The sequence below is a fragment of the Microtus pennsylvanicus genome, chromosome 6 (assembly GCF_037038515.1).
Source record: "Microtus pennsylvanicus isolate mMicPen1 chromosome 6, mMicPen1.hap1, whole genome shotgun sequence".
Taxonomy (NCBI): Eukaryota; Metazoa; Chordata; class Mammalia; order Rodentia; family Cricetidae; genus Microtus; species Microtus pennsylvanicus.
Window position 1 is genome coordinate 9,937,489 of NC_134584.1, and position 20,970 is coordinate 9,958,458.

General features: G+C 42.5%; 1 protein-coding gene across 3 annotated transcripts in view; it reads right to left on the reverse strand.

Moving 5' to 3' along the window:
• Positions 1–8,142: 8,142 nt before the first annotated feature.
• The window catches only part of Sema5a (semaphorin 5A), a 427,200-nt gene continuing 414,372 nt past the window's right edge, over positions 8,143–20,970 (reverse strand). For all 3 annotated transcript variants that reach the window (XM_075975776.1, XM_075975775.1, XM_075975777.1), the window contains 2 exons: positions 17,992–18,203; positions 8,143–15,276 (listed from right to left, as the gene is read on the reverse strand). In XM_075975776.1, coding sequence (XP_075831891.1) covers positions 15,157–15,276; positions 17,992–18,203 — 332 coding nt within the window. In that variant the 3' untranslated portion in view covers positions 8,143–15,156. The remainder of the gene's footprint in view (positions 15,277–17,991; positions 18,204–20,970) is intronic.

Genomic DNA, 20,970 nt, shown 5'->3' on the forward strand with positions numbered 1-20,970 from the left:
ACGTTCAAAATCCTTAAATATCTTTAACAAAAAGCAAATTTTGATACTGGGAGAAAATACTGGAATTGGGGGCCATTTCTGAGGGAAAGTTAAAACCTATTACAAGGATAACTCCATGGAATTTATGAGAGGAACCCTAGTAATGGGGGACATAGAACCTGACTTGGCCAAGTTCTATAACCAGGAAAGATCTCAAGTTGAGGGATTGGAACAACAACCCAGCCACAAAACCTTCAACCTACAGCTTGTCCTGTCTGCAGAGTGTTCTGGGACAAGAGTCCTCATCAAAGAGACCAGGGAGACTTCAATCAGCACCTGACGGGAACAGAGGCTGAGCTCAGGAAATCCTGCAGAGGAAGGGGAGGAAGGATTTGAGAAACCAGGGGGGATAGGGAACCATGAGGACATGGCTTATAGAGTCAACCAACTGGGACTCATGGGGGCTCACAGAGATTGGGGAGTCTGTATGGTTCTGACCTAGATCCTCTGCATATAAGTTATGGCTGAGCAGCTTGGTGTTCATGTGGGTCTCCTAGCAGTGGGACTCCTAACAGTGGGGGTGAGGGTTGTCTTTGACTCTTTTGCCTGCTTGTGGACAAAATACCCTTTTCCTCCTACTGGGTCACCTCCTCCATCCTACATATGATGGAACGAGCCTGGTCTTTATTGTAACGTATTATGTCATGTTTGATTGATGTCCCTAGGAGGCCTGCTCTGTTCTGATAAGAGACCCGGGCAGGGGAGGGGGGGTGGATCTGAGGAAAGGGAGAGATGGGGCTAAGAGGGGAGGAGACGATGGGGAATTTTTAATCTGAATGCTATATATGAAAGAATACAAATGATTAAATAAGCAAACAAACAGATAAACAAATTTTGAAAGGGAATTATAAATTACCTCAAATCCCTTTACTCAGGCTAACTTATAAGCACATAATTTTTCCTTGTCAACCTAGTGGGATGGGAATAAAAAGCAGGCATTTCTGTGCGCTTATTAATCATCCTGGCTATCTCCAGGTGCAATGTTTGGGAGGCATTGTTGGAACCTGAGTAGTTTGAATGCTTTTTTCTGCAAATACAGAACTATTTCAGGAAGTTTTGCACAATTATGTCTAAAATTTGGGAAATATTTTCCCTTGGACTAAGATAAAGAGAATAATTTGATGAAAAAAGGGGGAATTTTCCACTGGCTGATTATCTTGTCATTTCACTCATACATCTGAACACTAGAGCATGGTGCACTTAAGAGACCTTCTCTGTGCCCAGCTGGCCTCCCCACAGGAACACCTTCGACACATATCTTCTGAAGGATGATATGTGGTCTCCTCCAGCCACACTGATTTTATTTAGAATAAATAAAATATTTTTTTATTTGAATAAGACTGGAGGCTTGTCATGAATTGACAATTGTCTTGGGAAATTTTGCATATAGGGTCAGCGCCTTCTGTAAAACTATCACAACACCATTGTATCTTGTCACAGCTAGGACAAAGGGGAAGAGGCTCATGAGCAAAAGTTACTCCCCAGTTGCCAGTGAGTGGAGAAGGGGGTGACTGGACAGCCCCTCCCTCCCCGAGTGTCAGCACTAATCCTTTTTTATCCAAACAGATTTCGATGTATTTAAGATGGTGCTCAGACTGTTCCTGAACATTGTTTCTCGCTGCTTCTACTCTCGCATTCACTATTGGATAGCCATTAAAACTTCTCATTCTTTTCTCAGTTCTCAACTTCACGATTTCCTTCAGTTCCAGCTGCTAATCTTTGCCCTCATCACTAATCTCCCACTTACTATATTATGTCTAGAGAGATAATTTTCCAGAAATAGTTGTCTTTTTTCCACATTTCAATGGTTTCTTTCAATTTCCTATTTATAAATTTCTTCATTCTTCTTTCCTTCATTTTTCCTTCCTTTTTTAAAAAAAAATTTATGGTATTAATTATTGAATCCAGGGCCTCAGGATAGACAAGTGCTCCACCAATGAGCTACATCCCCAGCCCATGTCGTCATTTCTTTACTTATATCCCAGACACCCTCCAAACTTATTGGTACGGTTTGACATAGCTTGTGTTCTGTCATCGTCTTCTGTGACTAAATGCTTAAGCCCCAGGGTGCCACTGATGACAGGCTGTGGAACCATCTAGAAGATTCTTGTTGAGGGTCTATGGTAACTCGTGAGCAGTCCCTTAAGAGAAAATAGTTTAGAAACTGAGCAATCCTTACTCTATCCTTCTTAAGTCCCCTTCTCTTCAGCGTCCAGGCCACTGGGGCTACTCAATGATGGGGCTTTAAATTTCTACCCTTTGGTTTTTTTTTTTTTACTTAAATTTTTAAGAATTTTAAAACCTAAGTACATCACTTGATTCCTTCCCGTTCTTCCCTCTCATGTCTACTCCCCCACTCAATTTGATGGCTAATTTCCTTTATTACTGTTCCATATGCATAAATATAAAAATACAGTCTATTGAATCTGTTTAGTGTTGCTTGTATGTGTTTGATTTCAGGGCTGAGTCGTTGGTATTGGATAACCAGTTTTTTTAGGGGGTAGGATTCTCATCCCTGGGAGAGATAATTTCCTCCTTTTTCATCACCAGTCACAAGATATAGTTCTTTGTCTAGTGGTGGGACCCTGTGCCATTTCCTCCAACTGAGCTAGCATGTTTATTGGTATTGATATTTTCAGGTCTTGTTTAGGCAGCTGTAATGAGGAGGCATCATGGTTGTAGCTTTAACAACTAAACACTTGCACTAAATCTCTTTTATTTTTATAGACTAGCTGCTTCATGTATTATTATAGCAACATGAAGCTAACACATTTGTTTTCAGTTTTTCATAGAACTGTGGTTTCAAATTATATATAACCTAAGTGATCACTCCGAATCTTGCCAAGACTGATGGTCTCCTTTTTGCCCTACTTCAAGAGGAGGCTACTAACTGGAAGACAATTTGTTCTCTTTGGCAGAATTTTTTTTATTGTGTTTATGAGGGAATAGTCTAGACTTTTTCATTCTTTTTTTTCTTCTTCTTTGAGACGGGTCTTCATTTTGCACCCGATCCTGCTTCCAGCTCTCAGATAACTGAGCTGCAGGCACGCACCAGCTCGCCCACCTTCCGTCATCTCCTACCTTCCATCAGTATTACTGAAATTTACAAATAACACAAACTAAAGTGTACAAGTAAAGTTTAAAATAAATTATTGTTTTACCAATTTGGAAATTATAGCTGCAACAGCCTGAATCTACTATCCAAAACATTACCATGTCTATGCAACTCTCCTTAGAGAGAATATTCCTCTTCTTGCCTCCAGCATTAGACAAGCCCAGAACTCCTTTCTGTCCCCATGACTGTCTTGTTTTTAGAATAGATAGAATCATTATGCGTACCATTTCTTCCAAGGGAGACTGGCTTATTTTACTTGGTGTAATGCTCTTGGCTTCATTTATGTGGCAGTGCATGCCAGCATTTTTTTTTCTTTTTTATTGCTAAGGCATGTTCCAGTTTATGGTATACCACAATCTGCTCACTCATCCGCTAATTGCTGGACATTTGGACTCTTTCCAGCCTTTCTCGACTGTGGATTTTATCCTATGCATTTGGCGTACAAATCTTTGTGTGGACATATGTTCTCATTTCTCCATGAGTAAATATTTAAGTATTGCAGTGCTCTGTAATAAACATACAGCTTGATAAGAAACTGCTGAACTGTTTTCTAATGTGGCCATTCCATTCTGATTATTACCAACAATCTGTATTTCTCTGAGATCCAAATCCTCCCCAACAGTTAACATTGTCACCGAGTTTAATTCCTGTAGTAGGAATACAGCCATATGTCAAGGTGACGTAATTTACCTTCTCCAAGGGGTTAATGAGTTCAACCACGTTCACTGTGTGCACTACGTGTGACTGTCTTATTTGGTAAAGGGTATGTCAAGCTCTTGTGTCTTATTCTTTGTTGTCTTATTTGGTAAAGGGTATGTCAAGCTCTTGTGTCTTATTCTTTGTTGTCTTATTTGGTAAAGGGTATGTCAAGCTCTTGTGTCTTATTCTTTGTTGTCTTATTTGGTAAAGGGTATGTCAAGCTCTTGTGTCTTATTCTTTGTTGTCTTATTTGGTAAAGGGTATGTCAAGCTCTTGTGTCTTATTCTTTGTTGTCTTATTTGGTAAAGGGTATGTCAAGCTCTTGTGTCTTATTCTTTGTTGTTTTAATGAGATATGCATTTAATTCTGTCTGGACACAGAATATTTATACCACAGTTGGTTTTGCCCAAGAACATGGCTGTCTTTTCACATCATTAGCAAAGCTTTTCTGGGACTGATGGGATGGCTCAGTGGTTAAAGGAGCTTGCTGCTTTTAAAAAGACTGAAGCTCAGTTCCCAGCACCCACATCAAGCAGAAACAATTGCCACTATCTTCATTTATTAACACACACACACACACAAATATATATCCGCATTGATTATTTAATCCATAAAATATAACCATATCTTTTATATAGCCTCATGTGTTTTCATCATAGTTTTCATTTATGGGGTATGTTCCTTGTGTCCTCTGACATCTTTGTGTGTCCCAAGGTCTGGAAGCTTTATGCTCTTAAGTTCCTAGTTTAGATAAAATGCTTTTGGACTTACTTTGCACATAGAAGGAAACATGATCATTGCATTCTTGTTTTTCTCTTTTTGTTATGTGCTAAAGTATCCTGACAAAGGCCACTTAAGAGAGAAAGGGTTCAGTTGGCTCACAGTTCCTGATGATGTCATTGCCGGGAAGTCACGGAGGCAAGACGTGAAGGATCTGGTCATAGCCCATCCACGCAAGAGCTGAGGCATCCTCTCTGGTATTGATTGAAGCACACATGTTAGTGCATTGTTCATCTGTTCCCTGGCCATTCCAGGATCTCCTATTAGAGGAAGAATGTGGGGGAGGGGCAGGGAGTGTCTTTCCATCTCAGTTGACATCATTAAGTTAGTCCCCACATGACATGGCCACAGGTCAACCTGATCCAGATAGCCTCTCACTGATGATCCCTTCTCAAGTGACTCTAGATGTGTCAAGTTGACAATTAAAAAGGATCACAGTTTTGTGACATATTTTCCCGTACTGATATAACTACTTTTCCTCAGATTCATATTTGAAATATGATTTTTACATCGATAAATGACTTTGGCATCTTTAGGTCCTTTATGATACTGAATATATGGGTGTGCTTCTCGACCTGCATTGCCCACCTTTATTCTTACAATCTTTCCAGCCCCACTTCCATCAGTGCTCCTCGAGCTTTAGGTGCAGGAGTTGTAGGTGTAGACGGGGCTGAGCATCTTATGGTCAGTTGCTCTCTGTATTTTGACTAGCTGTTTTTTCATAACGGTCTCCTGTTGCAAAAAGAGGTTCTTTGATAAGGAATGAAAGGTAGACTTATGTCTGTCTCTGTTATATTTCAGTCTATTTTTAACTTGGCTTTGAATTTGAAGGTACCAGGTGATCTTCAGTGTAAGCTGATTAGTGACCCCCTGGCTGTTATGCACGTGTTCACCGTGTGCTCTGAATCTCCTTAAATTTTGTTAGAACCATTTTCATAAAGACTCAAAAAGCCAAGAAAACATCCCATGTAAAGGGCAAGAGCCCTGTCCTCCTTCTGTGTCTGACAGCACTTTAGGTGATTGCAGGCTTCCTAACCCAGAATTAAAAATAGAACTATTTCCTCCATGCAGCGGGAATGGGGCAAATAAAGGAGCATGAGACAATTTCCAAGGGACTCAGACAAACAAAGCTGCTGTGGGCATTCTCAGATAGGGTGTGGAAGCACGTTTTGATCGAGGGGAAATCGGTAGAGGAAAAGGTGAGAGCACAAAGCAGCATTCGTAGTAGGAGTCTCCAGGCTGGACTGGAGCAATGGTGATACTTAGTCATGGTCCTCAGCATCTTTCTCCCATTTGGGATTTAGTCCCTACCTGTCCATACCTACTGCTTCACGAGCCAGCTTCTTTTTTTTTTTATTGAGAAAAGGAAAAAAAAGTATCCGCCTCCTCCCAGCCTCTCATTTCCCTCCCCCTCCTCCCACCCCTCTCCCCCTCCCCCAAACTCCTCTCTCCCTCCCTCTCCAGTCCATAGAGCAGTCAGGTTTCCCTGCCCTGTGGAAAGTCCAAGGTCCGCCCCACTCCGTCCATGTCTAGGAAGGTGAACAACCAGACTGGCTAGGCTCCCACAAAGCCAGAACATGAAGTAGGGTCAAAACCCCGTGCCAATGTCCTTGGCTTCTCATCAGCCCTCATTGTTTGCCATGTTCAGAGAGTCCGGTTTTATCCCATGCTTTTTCAGCCACAGTCCAGCTGGCCTTGGTGAGCTCCCACTAGATCAGCCCCCTTGTCTCAGTGGGTGGGTGCGCCCCTCGTGGTCCCGACTTCCTTGCTCATCTTCTCCCTCCTTCCGCTCCTCATTGGGACCTTGGGAGCTCAGACCAGTGCTCCAGTGTGGGTCCCTGTCCCCATCTCCATCCATCACCAGATGAAGGTTCTATGGTGGTGTGCAAGATATTCGTCAGTATTGCTCTAGGATAGGGTCATTTCAGGTTGCCTATCCTCAGCTGCCCAAGGGACAAACAGGGGACATCACTATGGGTTCCTGGGAGCCCCTCTAGGGTCAAGTCAGAAAGAGTGCTTTTAACTTCATGTCGCTTGCAAAGGAAATCCAAGCAATCCGAAAGCAGACCTTCACAAATACCTGACTCGCACAAGCCCGTGTGTAATTAAAAACCACAGTTCGGGGGGCTAAGGCTCTGTTTTAAAACTTGAGTAGCATTCCTTGATACTAGAGATTTCCTGGGAGTTCTGGCTGATTGTATGGGGAAAAGCTTAACACGGATTATCTTCAAGTTTCCTTTGTCCTTATCTGATTGTAACACCCAGACTGTACTTTCCAAATGCTACCTGTGACTCAGCTCCTAGCTCTGGGGTTGCTGAAATCGGGTGAAAGCTTCAAGGGAAATTATAAAAAGCAAATTAATGAGAGAACTCACTTTCAGGCCTCATTTTCTCTATGATTTAATAAAAGCACCACTTAAAAACAATAACTTCAGGAAATGATATTTCCCGAGATTATTCTGAGGTTAATTTCCTCTTCCATCAACTGTTTAGAACAGTGGAGTCAATGCATTCAATCATTTCTGCCATTCTTTCCCAACTGGCCAGAAGAGACACTTTAAATAGAAAATCACATTATAAATTTCTAAGGGGTGCACTCATTTAAATCCCACTTCAACTTTATTTTTTAAAGATCAAATAAAGAAAATTCAGAGAGGATGTTCATACATGAGCAGTGTGAGACTATCTAAATATCAGAATATATATTATGGAGATCAAGAATGCTAACAAAAATGAAAAAGGAAAATTGAGCAACAGTAAATTTTTCCTAATTTTAAAACTAATAGCTAAATAGAAATTCTTCATGGGTTGCTTCAAATATTTGAATATTTTATTACTTGGGGTCCAAACAGTTTAGTCTTTGTAACTATTGCCAGCTTAAGTTTATATAGCTTTATTCTATTATATTAATATTTGACCTCTATATTAACCACGATATACTGGAGTTTTGGATCCATTGAAATATATGCATATATGTATATACAAAATAATTGGAGCTATGTCTGTTTATGAGTGCATACCATATGTGTATATGTAAGATGCATAAATACCGCATATATTTTAAATACATTGATAAATATACTGAAATATTGTACTGATATTGAAATATGGCTATCTAGTTATGTTTATGCTGACTGTATTTCATTCAGGAAAAACCTTGTTAGGCAGCAGCGAGTAGCAGCTGAAGTGTTCTAGGGAGGATGAGCCAACCACTGGATACATCCATCACAGTCAACACCTGATGCTCACCCTTTAAACAGAGAACTCGATTGGCTTTCCTCACCACACAGCTCATATTTCCCACAGGGGCACTGATAAAAGTTGGTTAGCATATCTGCGTGAGTCTGTGTGGTTCTGCTCTGTGTTGCAGACAAGAGGCCTGAGAAGCAGACCAAACAAGTATGCTGTGCAGGTTCCCCAGCAGGTCACCCACACCTCTCTTCTGATGAAACGTGGTCCTCCCAAAGCCTTACCACATTGGAGGAGACCGGAAAGAAAGATGACACGAATCGTTTCCTAAATGGCAGAGTTTATTTCAATACTCACATACAACTGAATGAGCCAAACTATTTACACAAAACATCAAGTACAAAAAATATAATACAATTTATCTGTACATAATTATGATTCTCTTAGTTTCCATAAAATGTTGGCAGAGAGATGACGAGCGGGATTGGGAGGGGGTTCTAGGAAGGAAATACTATGCTCTTGGCAATATGCAGAACCATTTTATGACTTCATTGTTAAGAGATGAAGAAGGAGAGACACAGCTACTGGGACTGAGCCTAGGGGCATTTCCACTGCTGTGATAAGTGTAAGTTTCACTTTAGTAATATGTTTGGTTAGTTAGACAGGTGTGAGTTGGTTTTGGCTAATTTTTGGGACATCCATAATTGGTTCAGTGACACACAGAATGAGTTCCCTGCCTGGGCTGACACAATTAGGGACTTAAGCTGATTTCTTAAAACAAGATCTCTGCCAGGTATCATCAAGTACCAATTGGAAGCAAGGATGGCCGGCTCTGAGGGAGAACATCAAACCAGTGTGTCAGTGAGGGAAGCAAAGAGACGATGACCGCAGGAAACTTCCTGTCTGTGCCCATGTCTACCCAGAGTCCAGGGGAAATACTGACAGCCAGACAGAAGGATGAGAAGTGTGGGTTGTCCAATGTTCAGGGGAGAAAACAGCCACCAGCCAGGTGCATCGCCACCAGACTCAAGCTGCTGTTTCCCCAGGGAACTGACAGGGATATGCAGACCGACTTCACTCTTAAAATGGCTCTGGAGTAGCTAACATAGACTGCCTTTGACGTTTAAATCCTAAGACCTATAACAGTCTGCAAGCTTACCAAGGGCTGAAGTTGGCCTAGGAAAAATTGCCGTGAATGGGAAATGAGACAATCCCAACAGCTTTATTCTGTATCACAGATCAGGCAAGGGGGTAAAGCATAGCAGGCATAAAGTCAGATCAAATCGGGTAGCACAGGCTTTGGTGACACGTTTGCAGAATCTTACACTGGGACAAGCTGGTGTGTCTTATTGACAGATGAGGTGAGCATCATGGTGAGTCAGTGGCCAGAGGCTTTCACTGTGCACATTTTTCAGATCTCGAAACTGGATGACAGTCCCTAGTCACCGTGTAAGAGATAAGCGGTCAACTTGACGTAGAAGACACTGCTAACATTTTAAACCCATGTTGAAAGTATAAAGTTTATTAAATTTTTGAACAGTTCTGATATTGGAGTTGAAAAATAAAACATCCCGGTTGGTTGTCATCCTGCACTGTCACTGCTGGTCACCTGCAGCTGTTTGCCTTATCCTGTTACTCTCCTGAAGAGCACAGGAAACAAACTGTGACTTGTACATACACCGAGTGAGTGGACTTTCCTACCACAGGACAGGATCTAACAGGTTTCCATGAAGATTTAAAAACTAAAGCAACGATTTTCTTGCAGGCTGAAATAAAGTCACCTCATCTGGGCACCTCCTTGATCCTGTTCTGAGAGCGAAACCACACTGGGACATAAGACTTTTCTCTCTCATTGTCTGTTCCTGAGTTCAAAGAGACACACAAGAGTACTTTTCCTCAAAGTGTACACAACCAACCCCTTGGCTTCTGAGTGGAACAATCGATCACCAAGAGGAACAGCACAGAGCTTTTAAAAGGCACTAGCAACCTTGTAAGGAAAGTCAATCACCTCCTGCTGACAACAGGCCTCCTTTAGGTCCTGACAGAAGAACAGCTTCTGTTTATCAGAGTCCAGGTTTAGCTTTCTGCTTGTATTTATCTAATACTGGAACCATCCGGTATTAAATTACCAAGAAACTGGGAAAGATAAGGATTATGGCTGACCTACTACCCTTAGGTTCTTGACTGATTATGAGAGGGTAGAGATTTTCCTGCCGGGCTTACATTTTAGTGATTTCCGTCTCCGATTTTCTCTTTCTGATAGCACCCTTGATTAGTTTAGTTACCTGTACAATGCCTCCCCATTAAAGCATGCCTGCTTGGGGGCAGAGCTGCTACAGGCTCTGGTCATGGATAATAAGCTTAGATGGCAGAATGTCAGGTTTCAGTGAGATCACATTTTGGGGCTGGGTTCTCATTATGAACTATACTATTTGTATCAGCTTCAAATTTGGTGTTAAAGAGGCGGCACATTCTCTGCAATATGAACTGTTCTAGAGAGGTGTTTCCATCCCTGATGCTTCAATAACATGGACCAAATTTCTGATAATGCAACATTACAGTGTAAATGCAGCTTCAATGTAAGTCCACGAAGAAGAGTGAGTTTTGCAAGTTCTGTCAATAGTTTAACATTGTTTGTTTTCCACAGGGTTTCAGTTTCCCAAAGGGAACAGCAGCAAACTGAAAAGCAACACATCCCCTTTGTTTCATGAGATTATCCATAGAAACAACCTGAAGGCCTTGGCTTGGTATTTATAGAGCTTTGAAATCTCCTTCCATCATTTTAATTAATGATAACAAATGAAAAGTTAAGCTGGAGAGATAGATGATCTCTGGGCTCTGGGCATTCATCTCTCTCACAGCATTCCCTGGGCTGCATCTCTTAGGTCCATTAGACCATTAACTTAGGTTTTCCCATCTCACAGGCATTTCTCAAAGAAGCAGAATGCTCACTATGTCCGTTAGTATTTGACAATAGATAATATCAGATACCCATGGCTAATAACAGGTTTTGAAATATTGACAATGATGTATCAACATAAATCGCTAGATGCTCCATGAAGTTCTAAAGGGGTAGGAATGTACGGATGAGCTCGGCATGTTTAATATTATCCTTGAACTCCAGAAAAACAGAAAGTTTGCAAAGGTTACTGTTTTGAGACCTCCATGGCAAGTAATTTTTGGGGCTCTGAGACTCGGACTTAATCTGTCACTTGAAAAAGAGCTTGATCTGACGCTGACCGAGTTCACTATACTGCCCACTGGTAAATGGTGTCTTGTGTTTCTGGCTGAGGTCCCCAAACTGTCATTGAGACTGTAGTGCTGAACTTAGTGGACCCCAAAGTGTGACTTAAAACATGAAAGGCTACTGAAGAGTCTAGGATACCTCAAAGCTAAGAAAGTTCATGTCTCTGTGGAACAATTGATGAAGAATTTGGCTTGACCTATTGAGGAACTATTTGTGATTTATTCTAAACACAAGAAAATTCAACAGTGAAACATGAGGATATATGTGAATTCATATGCCAGCAGTCTGTATTTTGACAGAATGACCAAATGCAAACCTGACGCATATTTAGGATAACATCTTTTGAGCTGTTCAATCACACAATAACATGACCCTCAAGGGAAATCCTCTTTGATGAAAAACTGTCCACAGTATTGGAGGCAAGATTCATGTGGGAGATTTGCTGGCACAGGTGTCAGAACTGGCCATTTCCATCCCTTTATAGATAACTAAGGAGGTAACGATGCCCTTGACTAAGACTCATGCACCCAGGAATTGTGATTATAGAAGAGTCCAAATGTCAGGACCACAGTACCTGGTTGTGGGCCAACTCCCCACCAGGGCCTATGCAGCATATTCAAAGAGAGTGACATAACCCTCGCCTTTGCATCTCACATCCACATCTGTTTCTTTATTCTTCACTATCACCTGCGCGTCAATAGCGTCCCAGTGGACTATGTGAATTGGACCTTCCTAGTGACAGAAGCATCTCAGTAGTAGACATTTACTGCTTATGACTTGTCTTTGATTCCTTTAGTGTCTCTGAAATTCCACCATGGACATAAGAAACAGACTTCACTTCCATCAAGGTCAATGTTAATTCTAGGTAGAATCTACTTTCATGTGTGTTTTGATGTATCAAACAGGACCAGAGATGCTTGGGTACCATGAGTAAGTTTTAAGAGGCAGAGCCATAAAGATGCCTAGCTTGTGTTGGGAAGTTTTGAAGAAAAATCCCAGAACTATGATGACAGAGGCTTGTGTGTGTGTGTGTGTGTGTGTGTGTGTGTGTGTGTGTAGCATAGTTTCACCAAATGTCCCAGAGTTCCTTAGAACTCACTGAGTTAACTTCAGTCAGTGGTGACAGAGACCCTAGTTCCAAGAAAGTCCTCAGGGTATTTGGAAATGTCTAAGACTATGCAGTGTGCAAAGATTCTATTCTTCTTTCTGCAGAATGTCAGCACTTAGCAGGATTGACGATGGTCTAATCAGAGAGAGGACCATAAACAACATAGGGACCAACTTCCAAAGTATGTAAGCATGCGACTGAAGCCAGTTTCTTAACGAAAACCAGCCGAACTTGAACCCGAATGCTAGAAAATAGGTTGATTAATGTCATTTGACAACAGGTTCGGCCAGATGTAGCTTAAAAATATTAATTCTTCCATGTGTTTCTCGCATCAAAGGTCAAAAGGAAGCAAGGAAAGAATGAAGGAATTAAGGAAGGCAAGAAGGGCTGGAGGGAGAGCTGCAGCAGGGAGGAGGGAAGGAAACAAGAAAGCCAGTCTGGAATTTAAACTATGACCCACAGGTTGCAGCCTAATCCCAAACAGTCCCCAGGTAGAGCAGATCTACTTTGACAAGGAGGTTCCAGGTTGGAACCATATCCTCTGCACCTCTGTGATAGGCTATTGAGTCTGGAAAACGGCATTCAGCAGTAGAGTTCCAGAAAAACAGTCATGTGGAGGGGAAAAGAGAATACAGCCCATGGGGTTCATAAGCAGTTCTTCCAACTGTTTGGTTAAATCAGAGCAGAGGCCTGGTGGTTGGGGGTAGAGAACCAGGGAGCCAAACACGAGGCTTTAGAAAGCTAGTGCTAATGTCAGAAGACTGTCTTATTTTGAATATGAGAATTCCGGGGTGGGGTTGCTATGTCAAATGGATAGAGACCAGATTGGAGTTCACTGAGAAAGCATTTCCTATCAAGTTTAGTGACAAGTTCTTAAAATATTTGCATATTCCTTCCCAGGGGAAAGAAAATGACCTTTCAAGTTAGGGAAATATTCAAGAAGTGAGCTTATTTTTTAAAACAAGAAAATTTAGTGCTATACCAAGAGGATTTATTCTTTTCTTAAAAGAAAGTAATGAGATGAATTCAGGCATCGAATGAAATCCACCCTAGAGACAACAAATAAATCACCCTACACATCTATCTGTTGAGTGTGGATTTTAAAAACGTGTGTGCAACGGAGGCTGGATCCGCTGTAGAAGTGTGAGAAATGCCACACAATGTCCCACTGGGATATTCCCATCTGCCATTTCTTCGCAACCTGATACATCTATCTCCCAGAGCTCATCTGCTGCTTTAATTTCAATCTTAACATTGAGTTATGTCTGAAAAATGTGTTTATATGAGACTAATTTGTGATTAATCATAGATTCTTTTTTGAGGAACATTTTCTGAGATTGTTTCTTTATATTTGATAGGGGGAAGCACACTCATAAAACCCTGCAATCTCTCCTCCCCATGCTATACGTATTCTGAGATTGTTTCTTTATATTTGATAGGGGGAAACGCACTCATAAAACCCTGTAATCTCGCCTCCCCATGCTATACGTTTGCATAGATGTGAAAGTTTATTTTCTCGTAAGCACACATATGAGTGCCTACTCAGGTCTTTGCCATAGTGACTAGGGGCACAAACTAATTTGTCTTTGCTTTTCAAAAGCATTCAATCAATACTCATATACTCTGTATCAGCCGTTAATGAGTCTCCTTTACTCCTCTGAGGACCTCAGGAATGGTCTTACAACAGTCCCCCATGACTGAGAGCAGAAGGGTCACTAGAGTGCCTGTGACCTCTCAAGGTACATTTTGACTGATACTGCCTCGGGGCAGAAGTGGGACCCGCTAGGCAGGATGCACAGGAAGACAGCACTGATGTAAAGTTGCCAGAGCCTCTGCCTCCTAAAGACTGGGGGCAACAGGGGACGAACAAGGGGACCAGGGTACTGGAGTGTCAGTCCAGTGTGACCGTGCTAAGGTCCAGGAGAACAGCTTTAGACACCTTTAATGCTCTTGATAGGGGCCCATTGATGTACATTAAACACATCAAAGATGCTGAATACAAAAAAATGTTTGTCAATAAACATCAGTTCACTCAACACTGCATAACACAGAAAAATAAAGAGTAGCTTTCCATTACAGTTTGGTACTTTCAAAGTTTTCCATAACTGGCATCATAATGCTCAAGAATTTTTTTCACAGGGAGGGAGAGAAGGGCATGGAGTGTACCCCAATGCTAAGACTGGCTCTTCGGCACATTCCCACTGCCCAAGCCAGTGGCCTGCAGGCCTATAGCATGGCAAGGAGCTCCCTGGAATGCCACAGGAAAATCAGAGTAAGGCTAGTTTCGCTGCAAACCGCAGAACACTGCTGTGTATCTCGCTGTCTGTTCTCTGTTTCATGTGTCCGCTGCACAGTGGTGACAGTCAGGATCCCAGACCACAGCAAGGGAACCACAACACGGCAGGTCCCGGGCAGGCGGGATCCTGGTCTTCCCTGGGCAGGAATCACTTCTAGTGCAAGCAAGCTCTTTCCAAGAACCCACAGAGTAACCCAGGTCGGGAGAGTTGGCCACAGTCATATCTTCATTCTTCGAATTACAATGGACCCTGTGAGGGAAGGGATCTCACAGATAAAGTGCCTGGCTTTTTGTTGTTTGTTTGTCTGTTTTCAAATTAAAACATCACGAAGCCCTGCATGAAGATGTTACATTTCTGAAGACACTTTCTAACATGGTTGGCACATTTATGAAATTAAACTCATGAAACAAGAGAGCAGTTAGAGTCTGGGAGGAGCACAATGCGAAACTTCACAGCACGGCTCACTTAGCAACAATCAAATGTTCGCTGCAGACCAGACTGCCACAGCCCAACACGTAGGTGCCTAGGGGTGTGTGTCTTTTGTAGCGATGGGAAAGTCCTGACTTGAAATGCACTTGAAATGGATCCACACTTTATCTCTGAAGCCTCAGAAACAAGGGCAGTCATGGAGCACGGCTTTGAGAAGCAGAGCGTTTCCAAGGAGCCAGAAGCGAAAGAGCAGCTAGTAGTCGTCATAATTGTTGAGATCTGTAAAGTAGGCGTTGGAATAGGTCTTCCCAGTGAGATGGGGGCTGAAGTATTTGTTTCTCTCCTCTAGGATCAAGTTGTTTTTGTTAAATGCCTGTAAAATATGTTTGAAAAGATTTAGAACGTTCAGTAAGTGATGTTTCCAATAGAATAAAATCGGGAGATGCTGGGCTGAACTGGAGCTCTCTCTGAAGGCTCTTTTAGTTTGGAAAGTGTCTTCTCATTTACTGGCTCCTCAGCACATTTGCCTCAAGGAAGACTTGGCTGATAACTGGAGGAGGCTGGCTGTCTTCGGGGGCATCTGGCCTACTTTAGCACTTTAATCAGGAAGGAACTGAGGGAGACAGGACCAGAAATCCAAAGTCTGAATTTCTAGAAAATCTCTCAGACTCATGCAAATTTATAGACACTGGCAGTGATTTTCCATACCCGGGGATACACTAATATGCATTTAGACTTATATAAAGAGCTACATTTAATATGTTATTTTCACTAATTCTTTGAGAAATTTATAAATTTATTTTAACCATATTCACATTGCATCCCTTCCTATTCTCCTCTCAGACCCATTCCTACCTCCCAAGCCCTCATTTTACTATCCTATTTTTAATTGTTTAAACAGATAATCCAATGGCTCCAGTTTCTGCTGCTTATATACTCGTGGGTGTGGGGCCATCCACTGGAGCATGGAGCAGGGTCACGCCCTTAGAGAAACCAGTCTTCCCCCCACCAAAGCCCATCAGCATTTATCAAGACTTCACAGAACTTTTCTAAACAAGGGTATCTGAACAAATGCCATAGTCTCTGTTCACTCTGTGCTCATTACAAGGTGTTCACCGTGTCCCTCTGTGACACAGATGCCCTCATTGACTGTCATTAATGTCCCATGCAACTTCAAAGAATTAACTTATACCAACTAGAAAGTAAATACTGAGAAGACCAAAAGATGACACAGGGTAGGTGGAAGGTGGCTTCAAATAATTAGTCCAAGCAAGTGCTTGAAGGATTCACTGTAGACCAGGCATACGGCCAGACACTGGGGTTCTTTTCCTCATGGCGGCAACATTTCTAATATCACCTCAGAGTGGGGGATTGCACCTGAGGCGAGAACACAGACCAGCTCAGCTGCCTGCTGCTGACTGAAGCTGCGAGACCACAGACATGCTGACGTGTTGGCATCAAGCTATAGGGGTGTGCAGTTTTGTCTAGAAGGTCCACAGTGCAAAGTTTCTCTCAACTGTATAGTGCATTTTCGATAGACTACGGGTGAGTCCTCAGGGTCTAAAAGGTGGAAGATATTGATACATCTGGGATTTGGGTTCAAGCTGAGTTTAAACAAACAGACAAAAAAAAATCAACCGACCCCATCTCTGCCTGAGTGGCAGAGAAGAGAGCGAGGATGCTGCAGCCCTGGGATCATCAATCTCCTGCCTGAGGCTGATGGAGCTGAATGAAATTAATTGTGGATTTCATTGTATTCTTTTTCAAAGACTTTACTTTGGAAATTTTCGTACCATTAAAAAACTCACACAATGAAGTATGGTATCTGTTCTCCCATTTCCCACCCCAATTCCTCTCATTTCACCCCAACATTTCTCTCTCCCAGCTCCATGTTTGTTTTTTAATAACCGACTATGTCTGGTTAATACTGTCCATATGCTCACGGGTGTGGCAATCTCCACAGGAGCATGGAAAACCCACCATGGACCATATCCTCAGTTAATAGGGATTCTCTCTTCCATGGCAACAACCCACTACCAGTTGCTCCTCAGGACCAGGTAGGACTCTGAGACCATCTACACCCTATCTATGCCATGATCTCGTGCAGGTAGACACAGATCTGGTGAGATCATGATTACGGCAGATAGCCACATGGCAGCCAGAAGATATTATTTCACAGTATTTCTTCTTGTCCTCCGCCCCATCCCAAAATGATCCCTGATCCTTCGTGTGGTGCATAATACATATTCTTATAAAAGAGAATGCTCCAAAGTTAGCTATCATGACAGGGAGAGAAGTTATACGAATGTTCACTAAATAGGTTATGGGAAACAACTAACTTAACAGGGACACAGAAGCTTAGTCAATATTTGCTTAGGAGACTTCCCTTCATGAGTGTAGAAGATAACAGAAGCTGGGTGCAGCAGACAAAGGCTGTGATGTCTTTAAAGGAAAACACCGGCTTCTCGTGCAAACACAGGAAGAACAGCAGCTATCATGCTAACTCTCAAGGAAGGTCACTGAAACCTCAGAACTGCATGGAGCTGTTCACTATCATATCCATTTTATAAAGGAGTACACTGAGGTCAAAGGAAACTCAGGTCTTCCTGAGATGGACATGGACATCTGAGTGCCGTAGTGTGGACTTTATTTGGCTGCTCAGTCTTTCATTTGGTCCTAGGTTAGAGGTTTTTGCTGGAAGACCTCTCTTCAAAGGCAAAAAACACATATGAGGCACAGCTGGACATGGTCCAAGACTTACTATTCCTAGAATTTTATATATAATTGCTTTTGTTTTCAAACTCTTATTTCCATTAAGAATAGGCAAATGAGAAAAACGAATCTCCAAAGACCCCCCCCCCGTCTCCAAGAGTATCCAGCCAATACTTGTAGACTTCCTACAAGTACCACAGTGGAACTACCAACACCTACAGACTGTCTACACTCCCCAGAGAGCACCCAAAGGTCTGGGGTACCCCAACTCTGTCTGTCACCAGAACCGCCACCACTGATCCTTGCTGGCAGCCCCAGCACCACCTCGCTGCCTTTGTGGTCTACCTGGCTACAGCTGTCAGTGTCCGTTCCTTACCTTGATGGCCTCCACTGAATCATATTTCTCCAGTTTGTTGATATGGTTGGTTATGCTGCTGTTGAGAGCAGCAGGGGAGACAGGGTGGATGACAGTTGCATCATGGGACTGCTGCTGGTACCGCTGGCAGTAGGTGTAGACAAGCAGGGTAAGGAGGCAGCCGAGGATGGAACTGCTGAGTCCCACGGCCATCATGTGGAACATGTTGAACTCTGGGAAACAGGGCCAGTGTTATACTGTGCTTAGGAAGAACATGCTACCAGACCCTCAAAGTGCCCGACTGAAAAAAAAGATGAAAGGAGGTGCTGCATACTCCAAGGTACAGATGTCACAGTAGCTTTGTTCTTGGAAACGTCAGGGCCATGTAAAAACGTCTCCACACTGAGCAACCTAGTTCAAATTAGTGTTCTTATGGATTATAACCATTTCCTCAAACGCTTTGAATATTGTTAGTATTACATCTGAAACACATTTGCTTTCTTCTGGAGGTCCCAGGGAGCCTTCAAGAACACAGTGGCCACTGGTCTGAGGGTTTTCTGTCAGTGTGTCTATGGACATTAACAGACTGAGCATCCATCCATCCAACATGGCTGCAGTCTACGAAGGGAGAACTCACTTGGGGCCCTCAGTTGCTCTACTCCTATAAGCCAGGCCGTTTCTTATTCTCTGTTTCATTTTATTCAAATTGTTTTCTATTTACATGAATTCTGCTATTAATAGTATTTTTGTAGATACAAATTTTGTTCAATAATAGAAACTTTTGAAGATTATGAAGGTAACAGAAGTCACTCTTCTCTCTCTAGTTTTGGCTGTGTCTTTCTAGAGATGACACACAGACTTCTTCTCTCCCTCCCTCTCTTCCTCCCTCCCTCCTTTCTTCTCTCCCTCCCTCTCTTCCTCCCTCCCTCCTTTCTTCTCTCCCTCCATCTCTCTAGTTTGTATGTTAGACTGTGGGCCACTGTTTCTAACTTGCATTTAGTGTTCTTATAAAAATTGTCTTACTGTAAGAAATAAAGGATTTGTGCTAAAGGCACTTAGTATAATCTTGTAGCTGGACACAAATAATTCTATTTTGACCCATTGTTGTCTATTTAATAGGTATTAATTCTCTTTGAATTTTTTCACAAGCTTTGGATAACAGATATCTAAAAACTGAGCTGCAACGATGTGTCTAGAGAACACGAATAGTTTGATTGGCATCCTGGCAACGCATCAATAGTCACAGAATGCCTAAGAAACTACCATCTGGAAACCTCCGTGTTTGTTGGGAAAACACTGCTGTTGAAGTTCTCAGCCTTCCTGCAGGGCTCTGAGCTGAGATAAATTAGAGTCACGTAAGGCAGAAGGTGGCTTCCTTTCTCCTACTCTGTACTAGCACTGGAGGACTAACTCTGTTCAGGTAATTAACCTCACGTTCTCACAGCTCAGGGAGCATCCACAGGACCCCCTCGCTGTCTCCTCACGTGGTACCAGGAAATGCAATGTCATCCAGTAGTTTCAACTTCAGAGCCAAGAAGGAGTGTGGTGGAGCTACTGGGCTTGGTGTGGACATGGAGTGACATCCTTCACTATAGCTCAGCAGCTCCACCACACTCCCACCCAAAGCTCCATCTTAGCACCAGTCCGGCTCTGACACTTGTCAAAAGATCACTTGCTAATCTTTACCAATGGACGCTAGTACCAGGGTCTTAAGGTTCTATCAGAATTATGCTGTTTTTACTGCAGATGGGGGCTGCAGTGGTGATAAGCAAGGCTGATTTCTCATGCGCTCCCGTGTTTCTCTATTTTAGCTGTGAGGACGCCCCTGAGTCAGTGCCACACACTGATAAAAATACTTCCGACTGCACTGATAACTCATATTTCATTGCTGCATATGGAAGATGTACAATGGTCTCCGTATGCAGATGTGCGTCATTAGTCATATAAATTATTCCTGCAAGTGCCCGGGGAAGTTGTGGCCAGCTGACATCTTTATGACAAGATTATTCAGTCTTTGTGTCTCCTGAAACTAAAAATAGCTAAGCTGGAAGATTTCCATAGGAGCACATTCTCTGCAAAGGGAGAAATAGTGCCTACTAAATCTCCCGGGGTTCTGTACACTGTCGCTCCTCCTTAAATATATGCTTTGTCTTGTTAACATTTACTTTGTGTGCGTGCATGCATGTGTGTGTGTCTATGTCTGTGTGCATGTGTGCATGCTCATATATATGTGCAGGTAGCATGGCATGTACATGGAGGTCAAACAACAACGTCAGGAGTCAGTTTGCTTTCTTCACTACACAGGACCTTGGGATGGAGGTCAGGTCATTAGTCTTGGTGGAAGACATGTTCTCCTACTAATTCTACTATTATTTTATTTTTTCTTGGTTTTTGAACAATAAGGCTAGACTAGAGATCAAACACCCAGTTGGTTCAGTTGAACAGCTTTCTGTGCAACATTTGATTGATTAGTAATCATGGAGATAAGACATCTATAATGTTTCTCTATACTTGCAAACATTCATGCTATATAATCAGCTATATTAAACCTATCAGCTATAGCCTGAGATTCTGATGCTGCCCAATAGTATGACCCAGACATGGCTGCTGCAGAGTCTTCCCATGCATCTCCCAGGGATCTACTGGGCCCCTTTCTTAGGAGGTTTTCAATGTAAAACCTTTGCTGCATTCTTTTGCTAGGATGCTATCCCTGAATCCCCTACTCATGACCCATCTGGATCTGAGCCCTATCTCATTGAGTTCCATCGTTCTTACCCATACAAGGAAGATTAAAATGGATGCTTAGGATTTTTTAGTACAATGGCCAATATAAAATCTCCGGAAAATGTTATTCTTCTCTTATATGGCAACAAAATGTGACAAGCTGACTCCTTTGGCCCAATCTGATGATAGCATCATTACAGAGGCTAGTTCTGGACAGAACCAGTGCTCATGGATTTGAGTGGTCTTAGCCCATGTCCTAAGCCTCCCATCTAGGAT